This window comes from Gymnogyps californianus, chromosome 5 (assembly GCF_018139145.2).
Source record: "Gymnogyps californianus isolate 813 chromosome 5, ASM1813914v2, whole genome shotgun sequence".
In the NCBI taxonomy this organism is placed as follows: domain Eukaryota; kingdom Metazoa; phylum Chordata; class Aves; order Accipitriformes; family Cathartidae; genus Gymnogyps; species Gymnogyps californianus.
In genome coordinates this window covers 36,133,297-36,151,630 of record NC_059475.1, presented here as the reverse complement: position 1 = coordinate 36,151,630, position 18,334 = coordinate 36,133,297, and the positions used below count along the sequence as shown (strand labels likewise).

Sequence of the window (18,334 nt, the reverse complement as noted above, 5' to 3'; positions counted from 1 at the left end):
GACAGGTCATGGCTCCCCTGGTTTTCTAGGCTTAATATAGATTAATATCACAAAAGGATGCTCTACATAAGGAAAGAGACACAGAGTCTTTATCACTCCCTATGCCAACCTACTCTTATAATCCCAGGGTTAATAAGACAAGTGGAAAGCAGCTACCTCAGCACTGGTGATTTCCCCTAAGACAAGATTTCTTGAAGGCAAATCCACAGCAATTCTAAATTTCATCTTATGACAAAATAACTGGGGCAAAGTGACCCTACTGAACCAAAGTTTTCTACATTTAAATTTACGTGTATTTTTATGTTCAACCACAAGACTAATTGTTCATTGTCCTGATAATTTCTATGGTTATGCCTTGTTTATTTATTTATGTACCTATTTATTTGGGGGTTGGTTAACTTACGACGGATAAACATTAAATCGTATTTTTCAAGAACAGTTTCGCTGGTCACTAACAAAAAATACTCCTATATGAACAAATTCATGGTACCTTTCAAACTAAACATACTTATTCAGATTATGCCAAAATATCTATTTATCTGTTTATAGGTGACTTTGAATAAAACTTCTCTGTAATAATCTAGGGTCACTAAGCTGTAACAGTCCTATGAATATTGCACATAGGCAGGTTACTGAAAATAGCCACTAACTATTTAATATTTTAATAGTACATATGAAAAGTTTAGTTTAAAAGTGGACTTAAAAGCAGGAAAACCATTCTTTACGTCTAAACAACATGCCAACAAAATTTACGAGACAGTGATCAAATTGGTAGTGAAAAGGATGGTGCTTTGAGTGTCTGGCCAAAGTTATGCAATGTATTGAGATGCTAGAAAACCCGTAGTTGAACACTGAATAATTAAAACTCCAGAAGTAGAAATATACCTTATAAAACCAGAGGTAATCTCACAAGCCTGCAGAAAATGATACTGCTTTATATGTACCTCTTCTCTCAATAATGAACGTGAGAAGTGAGAAGTGAGAACTTCTCGGAAGTGAGAAGAAACCTTCAAGCTTTTTGAGCATTAGGATGAACAAAGGAACTCGTCTCTATATCTACCCCTGGAGAAATGATCAAAAACTGGAAGCCAGCCAGTCTCTCAAATTCACCACACAGTCCATAAACCCCCAGCCTCAAATAACGCTTTTGTAAGGACTTTTCTCACAACCTGATGATCATCCCAGTGGACAGTCCCATGTTGAGGGACTGCATAACTGATAATGAAATACACATTGGTACTTACCCAATAGAGTGTTTCTGGGTAAAATACATACATCGATATGTGCCCTTAATATTTTTACACAAGAAGGAGATGATCATATTGTGATGTGCAAATGAGACAGAGCCAGTTTGTTAGCAGAAGTGTTTTAATGCTGGGTGGATCTATCTCATAAAGAAAGTCTCTCTCAACAGGCTGTAATACTGCATCTGAAGGAAGAAACAACTTCAAAATCTCTAGAAAAAATCAGTTATGATAATGTTACAAGTCTCTTTACTTAATAAAACTGACAACTCTGTGGTGCCTCAGAAAAGCCCCTAAAACCTGTCACAGCAACTTTCAGGGCAGTCAACGCACTAATTATACAAAAGGACAATCATTCCTCACAGTTTAATCCACACCCTTTCTGACCTACATTTCATCACAAACAGAAGTCACACCTACAACTCACTCCAGTTCTGTTCTTGGGATATCTAAGAACTCCCCTGAAGTAGGTTTTAAAACTAGCTTTGAAGAAAACACACAATAAACCAGAACAAAGTAATCTAATTTCTATCACTATCATACAGCAGGGCTCAAGGCTTCCTGACCCCATATCTATTCAGATTGCCTTTTCAGATCACTGTGATAGCAAACTAGAGAAACATGAACAGGGCATGAAGACACATTCTACAAAACAGCCAAGTGGCTAAACTGTATAGAAAACAAACTTTCTACTGTTTTTTCCACATAAAGAGCCTTAAACCAAGACAATTTTGCATAATTTCTTGAAAATAATCATGGAATCGAATATGCACGAATTGTGTCAGGCTTCAGAAGAGCCACATGAAGCAGCAGGCTGTGGTTGTGGCTCAGGCTGTTTGAACTGATCTGAAGCTCAGCTGACACAGTCCTGCCTTCTGCCCTGTCCCCAGCCCAAGGCTTGCTGTACTGACTGATAATGATCTTAACATTCTCCTGCTCTCCTGTCTGTCTCTCCTGCTGTTTATCTCGGTTTATACTTAGTCTTTTAACTCTTTAAATGCTCTAAAATAGAAAAGGCAGAGAAGATGGAAGGAAACCTGTAAGTCCTGGATTTTCATCATTATTCTCAGCCTTGTTACCTCACTATAGACCATTATGTGAGCAAGTTACCTGAGGTTTGAGGATCTGGGTATATATATAATTGCTTTAAATGCAATTTAATAAATGCAATAAATAATATAAACCAATATAATTGCTTTAAATGTAAGTAATTAAGTTCAGATGTAGCAACAGAAATATAGATATGATAATTCTTATCAAAATTCAGCATTACATGATGTTAACAGAATGAGTGGACACCAGACACATTTGGTGTAGGTGACTGTACAAATGCAATGTGGTTTTTAACATCTTCATCAAAATTCTGCTTGACATTGAGATATGGACTATTTTAGAGAAATTGAAAAAAGACCGTAACAGTTATATGGTTATAAAACCAGAAAGCACATTAAGAAAGCCAGTTTACTATTTTGAAGGAGTGCATATTGTATCAATAAATGTACGGAACAGTTAGCCTGTAAAACCCATCATATGAAAAACCAATGGTAGTTCTGAGGCAGAACTTGTAGGAGAGATGTATTGGCTGATCTCCTGGTTAAAACGAGCAGACATACAAGTAACAAAGACAGGGAACAGAAGATCACTGTAAACTGTGTAAGTAAACTGAGTAAGATCTTTGTGCATTAAGGCACAAAGGCTGGCACTTAGTGTAACAAAGAATGGAGACAAATTTTTAATCTTTTCCCTCTGTACTTTCCTTTTTTAGGTTGCTCTCTCTTCACCTTCTTTTCATTTCAACAGGCCTTTCGCTCCCCATCTACACTATGATATAATAGTTTAAAGACTAAACAAAAAAATTCATAAAATAAAATCCACATAGTCATGTCAAATAACTTACCAGAATTTCTTAAGTAATTACTAGCTATTAATAGTTATTTTACCTGCATTTTCACATCTCATTCATGTGCTTTTCTATCTGAGATGAAATGCTATGTAAAGAATAGGGTGGAGTTGCACTTCTATTTTGTTTCATTATTTTCTGTATCTCTATATCTTCTCTATGCTGGATTGTGAATAAGAATGCAGCATGCTCCAACTAAGATTTAAAATCTAATGCAGGATTTTTTTTCAGGCTTCTGATACAGATTGTGCATTTGAAATTCCTGTCAGAGCAGAGTTCATTCACTCTCTCCTTCATCTACTTTATCTGCCTCCTTCCAACTAATAGAAACATCTTTTCAATAACATAAGCAAACACTAGTATATCTATATATGCACATATGCAAATATATTATAAATTTATGTAAGGATGCTCCTAATCCATAGAAAGCAGAGCTATTCAACAAGAAGCTTTGTTTTTCACATTGTCACTGTAATGAATATAACTGCATTTTAAAGCTGTAGTGCCTAACTTTTTGATCAGTCAGGCTAAACTTTTTCTTCCAACAGCAGGAAAGGGCCATAGATCACATGACTGGATGTAGTGTAACTGTGAATAAACAAACTGGTCCATTTCAGTTGCTATTTCCTGGAAACATCATCTTTGTTTCAGAGTTGCTCTTCAGACACAGGCACATTTTTTGACCACAGCAGTCTTGCTGTCCGGTGTGAGGAGTGCACAGGGAAGACGATATCTGGGAACGGATTGCTGTCACCAGAGCAACTCACGCAGCCTGTTTTTGGCCATTATCTTTCTTATGGGCTGCTTATAGCACTGCTGCAGTCGAGACAGATTCTGATGGCAGCACCAGCAGCAGCCTTCTCACTACTGTTCTTTCGGCAGCTCCTCCTCCAATCCCTTGTCACACAACTGGACATGGACTCATCTTGAAGCAGAAAAATAGTCTTTGAGACGCAAGCGCTCTGCAAGTAATTCAGCCCAGAGTTCTGTTCTGAAAGACTTTCAAGAAAGAGTGTCACAGGGAGTGAGCTGCAGTATAAAGTGTCCTGGTGGGTCACTAGCAGCCCATCAGCCCATGCTGAGGACCTCTTTCTTATGGAAATTGAGGGTTTTGTTCTGAATCTCGTAGAAATAGTGGAATAAATATTCTTCCTTGTTAACTACAAGAAACTGAAATAATTCCATTTTTCATAATGCAGGTAATTAGATTTTTACACAGAAAATGCTGCTTAAAAAAGAGTAAGAAAAATGGAAACAAACTGCTTACTAATCTTAGATGTCTCTTATTTTACTCAAATTATTGTTCTTAAATGGCTTTTAATTTGGAACTCCTCTTGCTCTATATAAGGACTTTGTAAATGCAAAGTATCCTCATGGACTGGATTCTTCCTGTTGTAGCATATATTTGTACCAGTGATAACTATGTCACAGTTGTTTTCAGTCCAGTTATTTGTTTTCATCTCAACATTTTATTACAAGGATAAACTTGTACCTTCACTGTACTACAACAACATTCTAATGAATTATTTTAGGAAAAGGAGGTTAGGACAAGAAATCAATTTTGTCACAAGCTCACGAGAACAGCAACGGTGAGTGTAAGCATCATTAGAAGCATTTTAAATGTACTTCTAAGTCAATTCTGGTATTTCTACCAATAGATGTCACTGTTACACAAATTTGTGTTAGTGTTTCTTTGCACAAACTGTATTATGTAGTCTAGTCTTTAAAGCATTTTCTTTCAACCGTTCCATCCTTTCCACGTTTCTTTCCTCTTCTACATTTTGTTCCCTTCTCCCTCCCATTTGAAAACTACTGCCGAAACGTGTCTATCTGTAGGCTGGTTACTGCTCATCCTGGGAGCATATGAGTATTTCCAGCTAGATTAGGCTGGGCCATGTTGAGCAAGTGTCTCACATTGTGCTTAACTCAGGTTGCTGTCTGAAAGCTTCAGTGTCTTATATCCCAGGAAGTTTAGAAACTTTTCCTGTCAAATTCATGGCCAGTCTCACTCCTGTGCCGGTTCAGCTGCTCCAAAACTCTGAGAAGCAACAGCATGGCTCCCAGCAGTCCTGGGCTGCGCACATGCACGCACACACATGCACACACACACACACCTGTGCACCGGCACACATGCTCACACACATGTGCACACACACACTGCTTGCTGACCTGAATCTTCCTGGTACCTATTCTTATCCTTGTCGTCTCCTAGTTGCTAGCTCCTGGAATCCATTTCCAGGATAACGACTGATTTAAACTAAACACTCATCATGATTTTAGAAATGACACATCATGTATCTTAATCTATTTATATAATTTTAAAAATTTTCTGTATGTATTGCTCTTAGGCTTAGCCGCACATAGGCATATGGACTCACAAACCATCTGGAAAACTGTATCTCATCCAAAACTTTGCAGTTTGTTAGATATTTTGGAACATGGTTTTAGACATACCAGAAATAAATGCATACCAGAAATGTAATTGTATATAACAAATGCTTGTTGAAATCCAATATAGCATGAATAGAGTCCTACTCACATTCAGTTCCAGGCTCAAATGCAACACATTTCTGTTGATCTTCTCTTTCTCACTTGAATGAGCAAATGTGTTTGAAAGCCCCAATCTGCAGTCCAAAACCCAGGTATCTTCATCTCTGTTTGCCACATCCAAAGTAGTCAGCCGTTCAGTGAAGTCATCCTTTAAAGCAGACTCTGCTGGAATGCCGAAGTGAAATGAAATGAAATGAAATGAAATGAAATGAAATGAAATGAAATAATTATATGCATCTGCAGGTAATGCCTGCATATAGAAAGTTCTATATCTTTTTGAAATTCTGGTACACACTACTACCACATGCACGTACAGTTCTCCTGTTTGTTTAAAACAAAACAGAATGGCATAAATGGGGTACATACTTTGTTTTCACTCAGAAAAAATGTTTTTGTACTTAAATTTTGTGGAACAGATCTAGCAAAATAAGTGGGCTGCTTGTCTTTCCCTCATACACAGACACACACTGTAGGTAAAGTGCTTGAGTTTTCACCTCCTCTGCCAAGGCACTCTTACTTGCCCTCCTGCATGTGCTTGTTACACACACGTATTTCAGAGGTGGCTGTGAACTATAAAACTAAGCTAAGGAAGTTCAACAGACTGATAAGACAAACTTTTTGACATTGGCTAAACACAGCCTTAGTGGGGACTGTGCCAATCCACTTTAGTCCCTCACACCAAACGCATAAAAAGCAGTCTCTCTCAATCAGAAGTGGTACTTAACACTTCATCTTGCTCCAGTAACCTTAAACATAGTATCAACCTAGTTTTGGAACAGTTTAGTTACAAACAAACAGGTGTGAATTTAGTGGGAGAGGTAAGAGCAAAACCTGACAGCCAAGAGCACACACCTCTACGTAATGCACTACAACCACCCAGCACTCTCCCTCCCGTTCACAGCACCGCTGGTCTATTAGTCCCCCAAAACAGTAATAAGTCTTTTTCTGCATGATAGCCTCTAATTTAGCAATGAGAAAACCAATGAATTCCACGAAGTCAGTGTGTTCTCTGAAGTGTAATATCTGACATGATATAGGATGTGTACACCTCTTCTTATATTCCCTAGGATATATACCCTCTTTCATATACACAGACACATCCATCTTGGAACATTCTAGGGGAAAATTCAGATACTAGCACAATTCCTGGCTGCTACATATGGTAGCTTAGCGTTATACAAGGAACTGCACGTACAATTTTGTAATTTATTTTTAATTTTTTGCATTTTCCCCAATTTTAAAAGACCACGTTAAAAAAGAGGCACTAGGATCAGAACCTGTAAGCCTGTTTGCTTAAATATAGGCTGATTTTCAAACTTTCCGAAAGCTTATAGCTCCAAATAATTTAGGTGCCACACTGTATCAATAAGCGTAGTAAAGTAAAATACTTGGTAAAATGGCCAACAATCCAAAGTACAAATCAGTTATTATTGTGTGAATAAACTCATCTTTCTTCTTATTCACACAAAATCTCAAAATTAGATCCTATCAAAAGACAGCATTTCTGCAAAAACAGTATTGCACATACCTTACACTTTTTGAAATTATGCACTGCATATATGAAATGAAACTGTATCAAGATACTCAAACACAAGACAGCATATTTTAGGACATACTCAGGTCCAGATGTGCCATCTTTAAGATCAGGTATCTAAAGAGAGACTTGCTTTCTGACTTTCTGAATCATTGCTTTTCTGTATATTTTCACACTTCTGAGAAACTGTTTTTCTTGTTGGCCCTTACTTCATTATATAAGTCATTCTGATATTTAGAAAACTTTAAGTTCAGAAATACAAATATTATGCTTTGTAGTATAAGCTGAATAAAACGTATCAGTTGAATTTTGACCTCATCTTTATTGCTCCATACAATTAGCCCAGTTACCTCTGGCCACTCTACTTTACATGATTATAACATGGAAAATATAAAGAAAGTTCCAGGTGACTGGAAAGGAAAAAGTAAAAATCACCATTTTTAAGGTAATTGGACATTATTTGTATCATGCTAGCAAACCTATCATGCCAGCTTTTAGCCTTTCTCCTGATTTCTCTCACATACCAATGCTACAGTTTTTGTGGGTATCTATCTACTGACCTTACATTGCAAAAAAATTGGAATCTTGTCATATAACCCATAAAAACCACACATGCTTCTGTAAAAAAAAATGTAGCATTAAAACAGCATTAAAATGCAAATATACATAGTAAAACCCAGGAAATACTACCATTTTTAATTCAATGCTCTTTGGGAATTCATTTTGGTTTTGTAATTACCTCTTCACTGGTTACCCACCCCATTCAGCATTACCTCCAATACTTCAAAGCTTGACTACAGTTACATTCTGCAGTCAGTTTGAATCAATTATTTTTATCTATGTCCCCTCTGTTTTGAGATGTCCATTCTAGGTCAGCTACTGCTAAAGAGAAAATTCCTATGTGGCAGTGAATTTTACCCATAGTGTGGTTACTCTAATAATTTTCATTGATTCATAGGTGATACAGAGCTCTAGCAAGAGGCCACATTCAGAATTCCTTCCTGCAGCAGCTGGAATTTCCCCTAATTAACTGTGGCACAGCTAAGAACAGTCAGCCCCGCCAAATGCTTTCTGGGCTACTAGAAAAATGAGTCCATCCCTCAGCTGCAGAGATTCAGTTTTTGTCCAAATTTAATTTTATGCACCATCATATTAATTTATTGTATTTTTGCTGTTGGCAGACTGCTCCCAAGTCTGTTACCAAGCCTCTATTCTTCACCCTCTATTCCAATTATTACTTAACATTCTGTTATGTACGGGTTTACCCTGCTAGCTGATGACCCCATTCTTCCCTGAACCAGTTCTTACCTGTACGCACCATTAGCATACAACCACTTCTACACTAAGGGACCCATCCGCCTCAGCAGACAGTGGAATATGAAAGTAGAACTTTTCCATTTTAAGCAGATTCTTAAATACTTGGCCATATTTTTCCCTTAAGTTCACCATTCTGTCAGCTCCGACAGACGGATTTTACTGCTACTTACACTTATCCAGGAAACAATTTTTTTTTTAATTGGCAACCCACTGTAATCCACTAAGAGGAAATTTAGATCGTTTCTATAATTTCAGAGACTGTGGTTGAATTAGGTTTATTTGCCACATAAATTTATAATGAATGTTTTAAAATATCTAAGTGTGTGTTTAAAAAAAAGTCATATACATTTTATGCATGTATATGCAAACACATGTATATATCCATTCAATCATAGGCTAAATTTAGGAAGTTTCAAAATGCATATGCTTATCCTTTAGCCAACTTAACTGATTTGACAACATCTATTATTTTTTTTTGCCTCTGAAAAAAAAAAAGGCTTCCAAGAGAGTCCAATTGCCACTCAAACTGTCTTCCAGGTTTTACAGTTTATACCAATCAGGTAGTGCTTTCTATGAACGCTACATGTAGAAAGAAGACTGCCCAAATACAGATTTGCTGCCATCTATTGTCCCAAGGGAATGGAAGACAGAGCAAAGTAAACGCAGGAAGACTGAGTACTTAATGCTTCCTCGGCAATTTTTACCACGCAGACTTTGCGAGTGTAAGTAAACAACTTTTTTGTCTTGTCAGATTTACAGGTAAGACAAATGAGGCACTGAAACCTCAGGAATACAGGCACGGTCATATCATCAGACTGTGATAATAAATAGTACATCCAGGATCTCCTAAACCCTCTAGTACTATGCTGAACCTACATAATTATTAGGTAATTACACCCATCTTTTTTTGTACAAATGACACATTCTTGTCATACAAAGTCTTTTAAACACAATCTCTTAAATTGGCAAACAGGCGTATTAGATAACATGTAATACATTTCTATTAAGTCACCATTGTGGAATCCACCGTTCTACAGTTTCTACGGGACATAGTATGTTTTCTCTGGGCAGTCTATCTCTATAGAAAGCCTGTTTGTACTTCCTCAGCTATCTTGGAAAAAGAACTTGGGGAAAAAAATCAGCTTCTCAAACTTTTTTTTTTTGTTAGTCCAAGGAATTAGGTTGAGTCATAATATCCACTCCCTGTGGGAACATGGTTTGCTTAACCACAACACACTTAAGTCTGAGACCAATGTTTACACTGTGTCTTTTTAGCTTTTGTTTCCTGATCACCGGTCATTCTATATATTAATCTTTTAATCACACTCCATTCTTTCTAGATTGCTTTGTTATATCACTCATGATAAAAAGATAATTGTTACTCTTTTTGTATGGTGACTCCTATGTGATGTACAATTCTATTGCTTATTTGACTGAATGTTATAAACACTCGTATATGTGAAGCATGAATAAAGAAAACCTTATGTTAATTAGATACTTGTGTTCACTGCTTGCCTCGTGGAAGGAGTGAAAAGAAGGTAAATAAAATAAAATTTAAGTCTTTCTACACCATTTGAGAATGAGTCTCAGAATGCCAAGTTTTGTGGACCTTTAAGGTTTTGGGAGTCTTAAATTTTAGAAACAAACAAACAAAATAAATAACCAAGTACATTTATTCAGCAAGTGGACCACAAAACTGCAACAGTCTAAGTGGCAAAGTTGCTTATTTAAAGGCACCGTTTTGACAGCAGAGCTGAACGCTCGGAATATCAGAACTACATTTAGAGCACTTACAGTATTACTGACTGAAGACAATGATATTACTTGTAGGGATTTAGCTGTTGCAAGATCTTACATCAGCAAGTCACAGCACGTGAAACAATCTTTGGTATACTTCCTTGCCAAATAGATCAAGCTTGACCAATGTTACTGAAAGCATTGGTGGAATGTGAGGTTAACCTCAGCTGAAAAGCCAACATATTTTTAAAAAATATGGAAATCCAAAATATGCAGATCCTACAAAAACTGTTTTTTGCTGTGTGCACCTCAAATGTTATGATCCACCCCTCTTGCCTGATCTTTTTCTTTCTAAATCAAGAACCAAGCAGTAAATGCTTCCTGATTTTTCCTGTTTAAAATTTCTTTTTTTGTTGTTGTTACAGACACCAATTTAATAAATCTCAATTTAAAAATAGCATTGGAAGTAGTCTCAGCAGTTTCAGATTCTGCAGGTAGATGATATTGCACAGTTCCATGCACATGCCATCTGTGGTATCTCAGATAGGTTAGTACATAAATACATTAATTCTGCATAAACATGTAAATTCTGCATCCAATATTCCCATGTATGTAGCTGACACAGAGGACAATAAGATTTGCTTTTCTAGAGGTAAACTCTGTTTTGAAGTTGAAGAAATATGAATAAGCAGGGAAAAAAATAAGAAAAGCTGAAAGGGAACTAAAAAATGTAGATGGAGCCCTCCTCCTTCCCTTTTAACTTTCCAGATTTCCTTTATGGGAAGGAAGCAAATAGAAGCAACCTGTTTGCTTTGCTAGAGACTCAAGAGAAGACTGAAAAGAAATCTTAGTATCAATACAGTTCTTTCTATTGTATTGGATAGAACGTAAAGCAGTATGTAGCTTTCTGCACAGAAAAGTGAACATTGTGCACTAGGTAGACTAATAAATCCTCTTAACATTAAGAAAATCTGTACTTAAGTGCAAGACTAGAGAAACTGGAAAAAGATGCTAAATGCTGTCTTTGGGAATGAAGATATATGCGACCTTTTGTCATCTTTCCCCCTATTTCCTATATTTCTATTTAACCTGTATTGGAGCATGAGGTGATTCGTAGTATAAGCAGTTTAGCAAAATCCTTGCTGAAGATTGCCTATGTTTCCACAGTACATTTAAGGAATTTTTTTTTGCATGATGACAAATTGTGGATTTTAAAAAGCAAATGTTAGGGCTGCTACTTGCTATATTGCTCTAACAAAGAAGCCTTCATGTCACAGTACTGAGTACAATTTTTAAATTAAATCCTTGAAAGTCGTGAGTGTAGAAACAAAGCCCTGGAGCAGCAACACCCTGCAGTGGCAGTTGAGGATTGGGGTCCTTGTAATGCTGAGAGCTAGAAGCTCCTGGAGTATCAATATCCAAAACAATCAACAATTTATTGTCTTTTGGCTGTCGTGGTTTGACCCCAGCCAGCAACTAAGCACCACGCAGCCGCTCACCCCTCCCAGTGGGATGGGGAGGAGGACTGGGGGAAGAAAAGTAAAACTCGTGGGTTGAGATAAGAACAGTTTAATAACTAAAGTAAAATAAAATATAATACAATAATAATAAAAAATACAATAATAATAACAACAGTAATGAAAAGGAATATAACACAAAAAAAGGAAAAAAAAGAAATAACACCCAAGCAAAAAAAACAGTGATGCACAATGCAATTGCTCACCACCCGCTGACCGATGCCAGAGCGGCAATCCGCACCTCCTGGCCAACTCCCCCCAGTTTATATACTGAGCATGATGTTCTATGGTATGGAATATCCCTTTGGCTAGTTCGGGTCAGCTGCCCCGGCTATGCCGCCTCCCAGCTTCTTGCACACCTGCTTGCTGGCAGAGCATGGGAAACTGAAAAGTCCTTGGCTTAAGCTAAGCGCTACTTAGCAACAACTAAAACATCAGCGTGTTATCAACATTATTCTCACACTAAATCCAAAACCCAGCACTGTACCAGCTACTAAGAAGACAGTTAACTCTGTCCCAGCCAAAACCAGGACAGTCCTATTTCTCCCAGCAAACAGTAAATACAATTTAGTACTGCTGATAATGGAGAAAAATGTTTAAGTGGCTTCAAATCCATCCAATTAGTAACAGAGAAATCTATTACCAAGTAAAATTAAGACACCCCCTCTCTAGCTAGCAAATAAAGATTAGTGTGTTATTCTGAAGTGCGAACTCAAAGTAGGATATCTTCCCACATGTCGGAGATAAATTGTACATAGCCTTGACATGAATCTCTAACATTAAAAAAAGAACAACAAAAAACAGTGAAGATAAAGCTCTCTGGCCTAGAAAATTTGAGTGTACAACCACTAAACATAGAAATGTGGAGAAAATCCAAAATATTCTTTTTCTTGTGAAAACCACTTGTGCAACTTCTCAATGCAGAGTGTATTAACTGCAAGAGCATGTGATACAACTCAAAGGTCTTCAAAAAATGTTTCAGCATGGTCACAAACCTAAGAAAGATTAGCAACATCTATCAAATCCTACAAACTACTTTTATAAATTTCATGGTTTTGTATTAAAATAACTTTCCATTTAGACTGTTGACATTGAATTTGATTTTTCATTTTTTTTATTAAGGGTTTACATTTACAGTAATTTACATGCTTTATACTGCTTTTTTCCTCCACCTCAATCTATTTATTCTAGACAAAAAACCCCCATCCCCTAATAGAGCAAACCCTAATAGCAAAAATGAGAATACTTATCACTATTTTAGTGTAAAAGAACTAGTACAATTTGGATTGGGGGGGGGGGGGGAGAGCAAGATCATGAGCAGAAAGAGGAGAGAACCATATTCAAGTTTCAATGCTGTGCAACCATCCAACAAGTGCTCAAGAAACCTGAGGAACAGGAACTCTTGTAACAAGTACAGAATATATTTGCTGAATTAGGATACAGTCCTGCAAGCTACTGAGTAGTTTGACCCCATTCAGCATACTGCTTTAGCACGTACTCAAATTTAACAATTTTAGTTACACTGAGCAAATAACGAGCAGGACCTGCCTTGTCACTTTCCAGCCAAATCTTGCTTTCAGATGCAAGCGGGATGCTCTCCAAGTGTTCACAACTGGCATTATAAGCAAAGAAACAAAGATACAAAAAAACCCAAGAAGACATAACACAGGAAGCAGTTGGCACTTCGGTGCAAATTCTGAATCTCTTACTATTCCCAAAGGAGTTTCATGTGTCCACAGCCAAACCCCACAATCAATGTTCAGGCCAAGGTTCTGAGCTGCAATGCCAGGAACTTTTAGCAAAAGGCTCATTTTTAATGCCAAAGAATTTCAGTGCTCACAGTAACTTCCAGATTGGGATAATACCCGAAGTAATCTAGTTAAATATCCAATCAGCATATATTAATTATACAACATTTCCCTAGTTAGCAATTTGTGGACATACAAAAATTACATACTACGCAAGGCTTTGAAATATCTGACAATTCATATATGCTTTTGGTATTAAGCATATGCTAAAGGTCTTGTAGGGTTCTAAAATAGATAATGATTATTTTCCAAAACCAGTTTACAACTGTTTCTTTCATTACATGAAGTCATTTCTACACAATCATAGTACATACCATATTTGTTACAGATTACACTCAAAGCAACTACCGAAAACTGAAGCATTCCTAATACCGTAATTGCTTTCTAGTACTTGGGGAGTGTTTCACTGTGTCTTTTTACAATCAGTTTTCTGGTCAGTGGCCTTAGCCAGTGAGCTAAAAGAATGTGGAGGAGGAGACTGATGTTTAAATTCTCTATTCCTTATTATGTTTAGCAAGATTTGACCTTGCAAGCCATAGTCTTTGAAAAGATTAGAAACCTGTGGCTAGTGCAATAAGGAGAATAAAGAAGTATATAGAAAAACCAGACAAAAAGGTACACAGCTGAAAGCTAACATCTTTTAGGCAGCAAGCTAGGAATAGAGGCTACAAGAGTCCTTGACCACAATGTCAGCAGGTTAAGTAAATTTAATAAGCTATTTAACGACTTAAAGTGTTTATATTACTTTTCTCATGTGCTTTTTAGAATATTTCCCCTTGCCCACTGGCTCTTACTCTTCTGTTGACTATCAGAAAGACAAATTCACCACAGACAAGATTTGGTTTGGGCATTAGATAAGTGAAAAAGCATGACATATGTAGTAAGATTGATTTTAAATAATCTACATCTTTTACAATACACTTTAAAATGTTGAAAACTGCTAAAATAAGCTCTAACATTGACGAATTTATTTGCAGAGGTCACTTAAGTCACTTCTACATTGCACAAATGTTATTATATAAAGATTTTTAGTACAAGTATTAAGATTGGAATTAATGAAGTATGGATAGAAATGTGCAAAAGCACCAGAAGCAACAATTAAAAGAATAGCCTGTACAGATAACCAGGGACACTACTGACAGCAACAAAACTAATTAACACTGAGTGTGTTATTTATATCTAGATCATGGCCCATATGATTCATCAGTGGAAAACTGCCCTCTGATAATAGGAGGAGGATGGCAAGAGGGTTATCCACATGGCCTGTGCTGTTGTTCCTCCTCCTAATGGAGTAACACCACATTGCATGTGACATTCTTTTACCTGTTATCCAAAAGGAAGACACACGATAGCCCAAAAGATACTGAAAATCAGGAAACAAAGACAATGTGCAGCAACTTTGCTTAACATCCATGACAGACAAAATACACAAGATTTTGTGGCAAAAGGATCATGCCATACTAACTGTTGATTCTTAGGGGTAAAAAAAAAAATCTTTTTTATCCTTAGGGTATAAAAAACCTGTTTTGTCACCAGTCTAGAAGAACCCAAGAAATGTAGTGAGGATTTGACACCTGGTGTCTCTTGTTCTCTATAACCTTATTAACAATGCTGGCCATTTATGCTTTAACATATGCATTATCTTGAGTAAGAGTGACAACATGCTGTGAATGGGCAGAATCAACTTAGAGAATCCACTTACATAGAGAGCTGTGAGATCATTTTCTTCTGTAAGGTCCCACAAAAAGTTTTGTTACACTAATTTTCTACATTCAAGTGGAAGGATGTCTGAGACACTGGCATCAAAACTACTAATCTAATAGCTAATAGTACTGATAAATAGTACTACTAGTACAGCTATTCAATGCAGCCCTGCATTCTGTTTAACAAGCCTTGCATAGCTGTCCTATAGTACCTAGCTATAGTATATAGCTATACTAGTTTCAGACATAAATTAGTATCTCTTCCTGATTCTGGACTATGTCATGCAGACGCACCAGCTTAACTCCACACCAGTTGGATATTTCTGCACTGTTACATGGTGTCAATCTATCTTCTGGGAGTTAATCACCAAGCTGTTAATTCAAGAATGAGCTTGAGCACTGGCTCCTTTTCTCGGTTACCTTTCCTTACTTCTACTCCAGCTCATGTCTTTCATTTAAAGAAAGGTCATAGTTTCTTGTACACTGCCTAGGGCTGTGGTGGTGGGAAGAAACAGTGCAGGATGGATGGAGCATGGTCCCTGCAGATGTAATATTTTGCAAAAAATGCTAAGAGTAAGACTCAATGACATGTGCAAATCATTTTTCTTTTTGAAGTCCCGTTACTTAGTGACATTTGACAGAAAGATAAAAATATATTCCTGACAAAAATTATCTTCCAGAAAAATTTAATAGCTTTCTTCAAATATTTTTTAATGTAACAATTTTTTTGTTGTTGTAAACCAACATTTTTCTCCAACCAACTTGTTTCTCACAAGTAGGTAAACAATTTCAGCTGACATTTTAAAAACCTTACTTTAAGACAAGCACATAAGATGTGTAATTTTATCAGAAATTATTAAAGTTTGATGAATTCATAAGAACTGAAAGCATAAGTGACAGGCAGCAGTAACAGCTCCAACCGCAGTCTATAACAATACTTAATACTTATTAAATAACAAAATACCATCTTACATGCCTTCATCCCAATGTGCAACCTGTCCTATCCCTACTACAGACAGTCCCAAATTCACATCTGCAGGAATGCTATCTATTAAGTTACAGATATGGTCCTTAGCATATACTCCCATAAGCAATGATTAATACACAATAATCTAGAAGAAATGAAAAGGTACTAAATGTAGTGCATTTTAGCTCGCTGTTTTCCTGGAAAGTGATAACAGATATTGTCCAATGAAGAAAGACACAAAATTAATTATAATAATGAAATGTTTCTGTTCAGCATTAAATATTTAAAAACAAAATAAATATTAACATAGGAACTGCCAAATTAAAAAGAAAGGTTGGTGAAAAAATTTTTGCTGGATTTAAGCATTATTGGTTTTCTTTTTTCTTCTTTTTTTTTTAAGATCTATCTTTATATGTCCTAATCCTCTAACTTAGCACATACAGCTGTGCCAGACTCTTATAGGTGGAAGGATTTAACCTATAGAATCAACTAAAATTTTGTGCTTAGCAGTGCGCTTAATGCTAAACAAACAAAATAACACAGTTTTGACAGTTTTAAAAAAGAAAGAGGCAACATATTTCAAACAACATAACGCAGGTCAGGCTCAGCCACTGACTGAAAGAGAGAGAAGAATAATCTATTTTTAATGGGGAAGGACCTACATTATTCGTCTCCAAACAAACACTGAAACTTCTCAAAATATCTGAGGTTCAAGGAGTTAGAGATGGGAGTGAACAGAAGGCAGAAAGAAATAGGGCAGTGACAGTGTTTGAGTCAGTCAAGATGCCAAACAGAGAGACAAAGCAGAGGAAGTAATAAACGGAGGAGCTGGCTGAAAGTTGCCCAGGGTCAAGGATTAAGATGACAGGAAGAAGGAGAGGGAGAGCTACGAGACAAAAGACATTGAAAGAGAAAGGTGATGGAGATTTAGGAGAAGAAACAGACTGTGAAAGGATTCCAATTAAGAAGATTTGTGTGTACTGTAACTACCACAAGTACTACTCAGAAAGATTTTCTTGGCAAAGTATATAATCAAACAGCTTAAACAGCTGTACTTATCTGGGAGGGCAGGTTCCTTAGGATATAAGCAATCAAAAATAATCCTAATATTAAGAATTTGCCTGTCAACACATTTAACCATGTGAGTACTGAATGTGTGCAAGTGGAAAGACAACAAGCCTGTCACTTATCACTCAATTTAAGTTGAAATGTAATAAATTAATAAGTGAAAAACTGTGTTCAAGACTAGTAAAAATGCATTTCTGTAACTGTAGGATCACATAGTTCAGAGTCATTAAGGAATCTCCATCCTCTTCTGCAAAAGCAGCCACATTAATATTTACATCTAATTATAAAAGAAGCAAACAAGCCAGTATGACAGCTAAAATTATTTGATAATTCACCTCCCAAAGATCTACAGCTATGCTATTTCACATGTCCTGTGACAACTGATACCTACTTTTTCTGCTTAACCAAGGCAGGAACAGAAAGCAAGCATTGAACAGCTCTCTGCAATGGTCAGATACTCAGTAGTGACATCTCAGCATGAGGACAGTAGCTAATAGAAAGAGATTACTTTGGTTCACACTCTTGTAAGTCTGGCATCAGTACAGCCAGTGTCACTACTGACTGAGTCATGAGGAACCTAAGTTGGTCTGCATCACACAAACTTTCAAAAGATTCAGCTGACTTTTTTTTAATGCAGATATCCTTGAATGGCTTTTTAGTGCATCATGAGCCTACGGAAACTCCAAAGCCATGCTATGCTTTCATCAACTAAATCTTATCATTGTGATGTTTGAAACACTATCAAATAAACTTATAGGCACAGACAGACCTATCCTGACTTTTGCAGTCTTAGGAAAATTGGATGACTGAGCAAACGGAACTGATCACCAATCCTGCAAATCCTCTGAATTGAGTTTTCACACATGTTCAAGTCCCATCACCAATGAAAAACACTCTGGATAGGATACCATTTTTGGATATGCTGGCAGTCAACTCTCAATTAAGCATGTGGATTTATCTCTATTGTGGCACACCATGATTCACAAATG

The 18,334-nt window shown here is 36.7% G+C and overlaps 1 protein-coding gene across 1 annotated transcript in view; it reads right to left on the bottom strand.

Moving 5' to 3' along the window:
* FMN1 (formin 1) overlaps positions 1-18,334 on the bottom strand; it is a 189,729-nt gene that overhangs the window by 149,618 nt on the left and 21,777 nt on the right. The window contains exon 2 of the mRNA XM_050898323.1: positions 5,684-5,859. Coding sequence (XP_050754280.1) covers positions 5,684-5,859 — 176 coding nt within the window. The remainder of the gene's footprint in view (positions 1-5,683; positions 5,860-18,334) is intronic.